This window comes from Solanum stenotomum, chromosome 3 (genome assembly GCF_019186545.1).
Source record: "Solanum stenotomum isolate F172 chromosome 3, ASM1918654v1, whole genome shotgun sequence".
NCBI classification, from domain to species: Eukaryota; Viridiplantae; Streptophyta; class Magnoliopsida; order Solanales; family Solanaceae; genus Solanum; species Solanum stenotomum.
The window spans coordinates 7,836,120-7,844,632 of NC_064284.1; the positions used below are offsets into that span (position 1 = coordinate 7,836,120).

Consider the following 8,513-nt stretch of genomic DNA (forward strand, 5'->3'; position numbering starts at 1 on the left):
TTCCTCAGTTAACACACCTAAGCGTATTTGGTTGTTTATGTTATCCCACTAAACCTTTGAACACTGATACGTTGTCTCCCAAAGCCATTCAATCAATCTTTATGGGTTATTCTAATACACAAAAGGGCTACAAATTATATAACATTGCAACTAGATCATTTTTTGTTAGCAGGGATGCATCATTTCAAGAAGATATTTTCCCATTCAAACATCCAAAGCATACTTTTTTGGATTCTCAACCTCCCGCTCACACTTTCTCATTTCCAGCTCCTATACTATCCTTTCCCAATCCCACTGATGATAATTTTCCTTCCCATCCATCCGTTCCTCAACCTTCTTCTGATGCATTCGACCCTCCGTTGCCATGCATTCTTGAATTCTCTACCGATTCCATGTTACCACCAGTTCCCACCAGTTCCCACTCATTCTTTATCTCATCCATCTCCTGATACAACCAACACAACTGTCACCATTCCCAGAAGATCTTGTAGGTCCACAAAGCCACCTATTTGACATACTGATTATGTCACTAATTCTAAAACTCCTCATCCCATTTCCTTTTCTGTGACTTACTCCATTGGTACACTCTCCTACATATCTTACCTTACTACATTTTCTGCCTCTATATCAGAACCTTCCTCTTTTGAACAAGTTTCTACAAATACCAACTGGATCCTTGCCATGGATCAAGAGGTTCAGGCCCTAACTCCTAACCACACTTGGGAGATTGTTGATTTGCCTACAGGTAAGACTCATATAGGTTGGAAGTGGGTGTATAAGGTTAAGTACCAAGCTGATGGCAGTGTTGAAAGGTATAAGGCAAGGTTAGTTGCAAAGGGGTTCACACAATAGGAGGGCTTGGATTATCATAATACATTTTCTCCAGTAGTGAAGATGGTCACAGTTAGATGTGTTGTTGCTTTGGCTGCTCAGTCTGGCTGTCAGATGGATGTTTACACTGCCTTCCTTCAAGGTGATTTATTTGAGGAAGTATACCATCAGGATTTCCCAGCCAGGGGGAGACGAAGTTCTGTAGACTGCTTAAATCCTTGTATGGCTTGAAACAGGCCAGCATGCAATGGAACTTGAAACTCACAACAGCCCTCACACACTCAGGTTTCAAGCAAAGCAAGTCAGATTATTCACTGTTTACCAAAACTAACACTGCAGGTGATATTGTATCATACTATATGTTGATGATCTCTTGATTACTGGAAGTAATGTTACACTGATTCAAGAAGGTAAAGACACCTTACAATGCAATTTCAAGATGAAAGACTTGGGTGAGTTTTCAATCAATGAACATGAGTTGATTTGTTTTAATTAGTTAATTTAACCAATGAATGCAAATTTATTTACTTAATTTTTTCTATGTTGATCAAATATATATTTTCAGTTCTATGAACTTTCAACGGTAAATTAGAAAAAATAATATCATTTATGCATTGATTTTATGAAATGACAAATATTAAAGACGATAGGTAAATAAGAACATAAGAAATATTGTTTAAAGATTACTTTATCCGTTCATTTTTAATTATCATGATTTTCTTTGTTAGAGTCAAACTACAAGAACTTTGACTAACATTTTGTGATAATTTATTATCACATCGATATGCAAAAAAATTTAAATATTTAAATTTTTTATTCAAAATATCGAATGAATATAATATAATTTAATTTTAAAAATTAGTTAAATTCAAAAGTGGACTATATTATTTATAGCTTGAAATAAAAGAGTATCATGGAGTATGAATTACTTTTTCCTTTCTAGAGAAAAATATTCAAAAATAAAGTAGTCAATGGTCAAGATAATAATTAGTTAATTGTGGCTGGTCAACTAATGAGTTATTGACTCAAATAAAATGTGGTAGAAAATTATTTCCATTTGCTCTCTTAATTAAGTAGAAAAAAAGGAAACCACCAAGTCACACATTTGTTTCTTTGGCCTTGAAATTTCAATCACTTTCCCATTTTCCTTTTATTCTTCTCCCAATATTCACCGCCTGAACGCCGGTCCGGCGGCTCCCTCATCGGCAACTGAGAAAAATGTCTGAAAATCACCCTCATGTTCTCATCTTTCCTTATCCAGCACAAGGCCATATGCTTCCCCTTCTGGATTTCACTCATCAGCTAGTCAACAATGGAGTAGCCATCACTATTTTAGTCACCCCCAAAAATCTCCCAATCTTAGACCCTCTTCTCTCCAGGAATCCATCCATAAAAACTCTCGTTTTGCCTTTTCCATCTCACCCTTCAATTCCCGCCGGCGTAGAGAACGTCAAGGACCTTCCTGCTGATGGGTTCCGTTCCATGATGTACAATCTCGGAAAACTTCGAGATCCCATATTGGAATGGTTCCGCAACCACCCTTCGCCGCCGTCAGCCATAATTTCCGACATGTTATTGGGGTTTACTCACGAAATCGCCACCCAGCTCGGTATTCGCCGGTACGTATTCTCCCCCTCCGGCGCGTTGGTCCTATCTGTTGTTTTTTCACTTTGGCGTGAAATGCCCAAAAGGAAAAACCCCAACGATGAAAACGAATATTTTAACTTCCCCAATATCCCCAATAACCCGAAATTCCCTTTTTGGCAGCTCTCTCCTATTTACCGGAGTCATGTTGAAGGAGACCCAAGTTCGGAATTCATCAGAGAAAGCTATCTCGCTGATATAGCGAGTCACGGAATCGTTTTCAATACGTTTATGGAATTGGAAAATGTTTATTTGGATCATCTGATGAAAGATTTGGGTCACAACAGGATTTGGTCTGTTGGACCAGTACTTCCTCCGGGAGAGGATGATGTTTCCGGCAAATCAAACAGAGGCGGTTCGAGCTCTGTTTTAGCTAGTGAAATACTAGCATGGCTCGACAAATGTGAAGATCACTCGGTTGTATACGTCTGTTTCGGCAGTCAAGCTGTGTTAACAAACAAACAAATGGAGGAATTAGCCATAGCTTTGGACAAAAGTGGTGCCAAATTCATTTTGTCAGCAAAAAGAGCCACCAAAGGACACGCTTCAAATGATTACGGTGTGATTCCGTCTTGGTTCGAGGAAAAAGTGGCTGGACGGGGCCTGGTTGTTAGAGACTGGGCCCCGCAAGTGTTGATTTTAAAACATCAAGCTATAGGTGCGTTTTTGACTCACTGTGGTTGGAATTCGACTCTCGAAAGTTTAATAGCCGGTGTACCAATGTTAACATGGCCGATGGGTGCTGACCAATTTGCCAATGCGAACCTTTTAGTTGACGAGCATGAGGTTGCTATTAGAGCTTGTGAAGGTGCGCAAGCGGTACCAAATTCGGACGAGTTGGCCAAGTTACTGGCGGAAGCTGTGCAAGGAAACAACGTAGAAGAGCGAATACTTTGTGCATCGGAGCTAAGAAAAGTTGCAATTAATGGCATTAAAGAAGGTGGGAACTCATTCAAAGATATGGCAGCGTTCGTAAAAAAATTAAGGGATGAGGCTACAAAAATCGAAACAAACTTTTGAGGCAATAAAAAATTCTAGAAAGGCTACATCGTTGGATTTATCGTTTACAATCTCAATATGTAAGCATAGATTATTTTAGGGAAAAAAACTTAAATATACAATTTAAGAACATAAATAACACGTATATAGCAATAGTTTTACTTTAAACCAAAATAGCAATAGAATCATTACAAAATAAAACAAAATAAAAAAAATATTAAATGAAAAATAACCCACGCACAATTCTATAGTAAATAAAATTCTAATCCCTTAATTTACTCCATGTTGTTATTTACTTTCCACAAATATCTCAATTGTTATTTAATATTTCTCTTTCATAACCTCAATATAATTCCTTTTTCCATAGTTAATTCTGAAAAATATTTAAGAATTGATTGTTGTTTTTCATTATTTTGAATAAATATTTTTTTTCAGAATAGTATTTTATGCTATAAACGATTGCATAATTATTCTATGTTTAAGCATTTTTCAGAATGGTGTTATTTTTTCAATTGTTAATTTTATTTTTATTAATTCCAACGGTGTTGGTTTTGTTATGGTTTGAAATGAATAATTTCGAACAAAAAAGATGTAAATCAATTAACATAATGTTAATATATTAGAAAATATTTATTTCAATAAATATTAATATATTATATGATTTCACGTCGGGGTGAAATATGGTATAAGTTAGTATATTATATGATATCTAATTGGTAGTATTTATTTCAATAAAAATTGGTATATTAAACGAAATCTTGTTGATATGATGTATGGTATAAGTTAGTATATTATATAATGACTATATGGTAGCATAGATTTCAAGGAAAGTTGGAGTATATTATATGATACCATATTGGTGTGATATATGGTATAAGTTACTATTTTATATGACAATATGGTAGTATTTATTTCATGAAGGTTAGTATTTTATATGATATAATGTTGGTATGAAATATGGTATAAGTTAGTATATTATAGGCTTAAGTCATCGAGAGCCCCTTGAAGTTATCCGCATATTTCATTTGGACACCCCAATTCAACCTTATATCTATTGTACACTGCAAGAAATTTGTACGTTTATATTGAGGTATATTATTGGATTAAAATATGGTATAATATTCTTGCTAAATTGATAGCTTGAATACCAACTTTTATACCATAATTTATATCATATAATGCACGTTTGTTAATAATTTTATAAATATTTTTTCAGCTAGTCATTTTATACTACAATGAACACCAACATAATTTCTATCAAATATTACTTTTTAGGTCCAACACTAGAATGAACAATACCACATTTTGAGAAATATTATTTTTCAGAATTTCAAGAAAGACTAAATAGGCACAATAAAATACCAAAAAATCATCAAAAAACAATAAAATTTTATTTAATTGTATGACAAAGTAATTTCTCAAAATAAGATAAAGTGATGGAAGAAATTGTTCTAAGATGAACTTCTATATAAAATTACTATCATACGAGTACACCTTCGAATCAACAGTTGAAACCTCTTTCTCCTTACCTTTCTTTTTTGTCAAATAAGGAGTTATAGATAGAACTTTCACTACCGATAACAAGATTAGGGAGACAAAGTAAATGCATTCAACTCGAAATTTAATCTCGAACACACATCAAGATTGTTAATATTGCAATTCGGCTGTCAATACCCAGATTATTTCTACAAATCGAATTCATGAAATTTTCCTATTCATGATCGTATAAATCAAAGAAAACACACAATTTTATCTCAAAATATAGATAATTTTGAAGAAAAAAAACAAGTATGAAGAAGAACCAAAATTCTTCATGAGAAAAGATGGAGATTTTATCCAAAAACTAATATGTGAGAGAATAAAAAATTAAATGGTGTGATTTCATGATAAAAATTAAGACAGAGAGAGAGAAAAGAAAGAGAAATTAAAAGATGTTTTAAAAAAAAAGAAACGTATCACAATATAACTGTGCTTGGAAATTCAAAAGGTAAAATAGTAAATTATCAATTCCATAAAATGAGCACACTATCCCAAAAAGTAGTAAATAAAACCGTATCCCACGTAAAAAAAAATGCATTTTATTATATTATTATGTATATATTTGTAATTAAAATGTTAATGTTGTAAATAAAAAGATTAAAATAATATTATGTAAATAATGATCTTACATAGTATATTCTTGTAATTTTTCCTTTCAAAGCTATTTACAAAAAATGAAAAAAAGGACTTTTGTTTATAAGTATTTTATTTTTAAAATATAATTGTCCACTAGAAGTACTATATTGAGTCAAATCGTTATTAGTATAAATTAAACCAACTACCCTCATAGACTCATAGTGATCAACTTTACCGACTTTTCCAATGTTGTAGGTCAGGCTAGTGGAAATATTTGGTCTGCTTTTTTGTATTTTCCACAAACTTTCTTTTAACTTCAACAATATATTGGCAGAATAATTTGATGGATCCTTATATTTGTACGAGTTTATATTATGAACCCTTCTATTTGACTATTTTTCAACTGAATCATTAAATTCAAACAAATTCAATATTTTAGGCCCTTCGGATTATTGACCAAGTTTATGTGGCAACTTAATTATTGAGTTGGCACAAATACGTGATATCACGCGTTGAAGGGGCGTGAACATCAAAATTTAGACTAAAATTATTTTTAAAAAAAAACAAAACAAAAATTAGAAAATTAATTTTTTTTTTTTTTACTTCTTTCTTCTTTTTCTTCCCCACCAACCCTTATTTCTCTCTTTTTATCCCTTCCCAGCCCTCTCCAACTTCTCTATTCTCTTTTTTTTTTCTTCATATTTTCTTTCTTTATGAGAAACGATAATGTATTGGTGATGTAGATATATGTAATTTTTTCATTTTTTTGGTAATTTAAAACCCATGAGGTGACAAATATTCATTAGTTTTGAATAGAGCTGTCAAAATGGGCTTGACCCGCTAGGAATGAGGTTTTTAGCCCAGCCTCAGACGGCCCGCTAGCCTCATAGCCCAACCCGTAAACCTCAGAGGCCAGCCCGTGGGCTATGATTATTTTTTATATATATTTTTAGTAGTGTTTTATTTGTAAAGTTTTTATCAATAAATATTTTTTTAAAAAAAAATCAAGTCTTTTAAACTAGCTAGTTTTTTGTGGGAGGAATGGCGGAACGATCAACTTTTTTCCGCTAAATCTTAAGTTGACTATTATGTATTTTTGTAAGTATTCACCGAAGTGTGTGATTCATAAATGTATTTTTGTAAGTAATCATCAAAGTGTGTGATTCTTAAATCAAAATTTGTATGAATTGATGTCGTGTTTGTAGACGTCAACGTTCGATACTCTTACATACTTTTTCTAAGAGATTAATATTCATTTTTTGGTTGAAGGGCCAATCCGTCCCAACCCGTGGCCCCCTTAGGGCTGGGTTGGGCTGCTATTTTATAGGTCCTTTAATTAAAAGGGGTAGCCTATCCCAACCCATTTAATTCTCTAGCCCGTTAGGGTTGGGTTGGTTCAGCCCATTTTGACAACTCTAGTTTTGAAGGATGAAAAGTAATTGTTGGATATCTATGTGAAATTAGGTGAAATGTGTTATGTAAAATTGTGTACAAATATTATGATATATTGAATTATTTTAATGGTGATTTATTGTGGTTCAAATGATGGTAGATGGTTACGATTAAGATTTGCAATGATAAAAACTTTGAGAAAAACTGAACTATGATTTTTAAGAACTTGAAGGGCCTTGTCACGGTAATAGACCCTGAAGAAGAATTTTTTTTTAAGGAGAATAGAGATGGTGTTAAGGGTGGTTGTGGGTTGAGGAATGAGAAGGAAATGTGAAAGAAATAACTATTTTATTTTATTTTTTAAAATAGAAAACTTATTATTTTTGTCTTTTGTGGAGTAACATTTTTGATTAATAATTTTAAAATAGTCATGAATTAATTATGAAGTGACATAAATATATGTGACGTGGATATGACATGTCATTTATCTAAGAGAGAGTGAGCTACACACATGACTGAAGAGATTTAAAAGCCTCATTTTATTAAGCTCAAGGATTCAGTTGACAAAAGATCAAATAAAAGGGCTCAGAATACAAATGTATGTCAGTATAAGGGTCCATAACCATAAGGTCATTTCACCACAATATATGCGTCGTCTTACTTCATATTATATTGAGTAGTATTTTTCTTGTTCAAACTTCTTGGTCGTTGTTTCATCTTTTATTTTGAATGACGGTTATAGTGAGGAAAAAATATTTATTTAATTAAGTTGAAGAATCATTGTTAAGTTAGTATTTATCTTGTCTGTGGTTGGAAGAGTTGGTGCAGGGCTAGGGCGAAATGCTAACTTATATTGTGAACGAGGGCGAGAAGGCATGCTTCGCCAGCTGCATAACTAATATAATTAAGCTTGCGAAAATTCTACCCTTCAAATCCCCGCGAGAGATTATACTCCAAATATAAAGTTCTCTATTTTTCCAAACAACCAACTCCAACTCAATTCTCTATTTTACTCTTTAAAAAATACAATAATATTTTTCTCTCTTCTCAATATTATAATAGTATTTCTATTTCATTCTTATTTTCTTATTTCATGATACACTTAATTTATTTTATTTTTTTCAAATAATCACTATATAATTTTCATGTAATATAAAAATTTATTTTTTCAAATTCTTTACTTAATATAAAATTATATTTTTCCTAAATTTTATAAATAACATAAATTGCAAGTTAATATTATATAATATACAAATTAATAGACAATTCTAATAAAAGTGAAATTATTAGTGAAGATTATTACATTGCTCCCATAAATGCTCTATTAATGCATTACGGAGTTCAAAATGACCATTTTTATCGTTAATTATTTTATGTTTAGCTAAAGATTGTTCAAATCGGAGATTTTCATGCAACAAGAACAACTACGGATAATTGAAAAAAGAAAACAATAAGCACCACCGCAATCACAACTATACTAATTATGTGGATCATATACTAAATTTTTCGAATATTGTTAAATCTGAAAAATG

At 32.2% G+C, this 8,513-nt stretch overlaps 1 protein-coding gene across 1 annotated transcript; it reads left to right on the forward strand.

The window, feature by feature from the left end:
• The first annotated feature begins 2,021 nt into the window (after positions 1–2,021).
• Positions 2,022–3,507, forward strand: LOC125860480 (UDP-glycosyltransferase 89B2-like). The gene has a single exon (XM_049540448.1). The coding sequence runs from the start codon at positions 2,050–2,052 to the stop codon at positions 3,493–3,495; it is 1,446 nt and encodes a 481-aa protein (XP_049396405.1). The 5' UTR covers positions 2,022–2,049; the 3' UTR covers positions 3,496–3,507.
• Positions 3,508–8,513: the final 5,006 nt, after the last annotated feature.

Bases quoted from the DNA above. Each gene is read 5' to 3' on its own strand.
- LOC125860480 (XM_049540448.1), top strand. From the start codon at position 2,050: ATGTCTGAAAATCACCCTCATGTTCTCATCTTTCCTTATCCAGCACAA.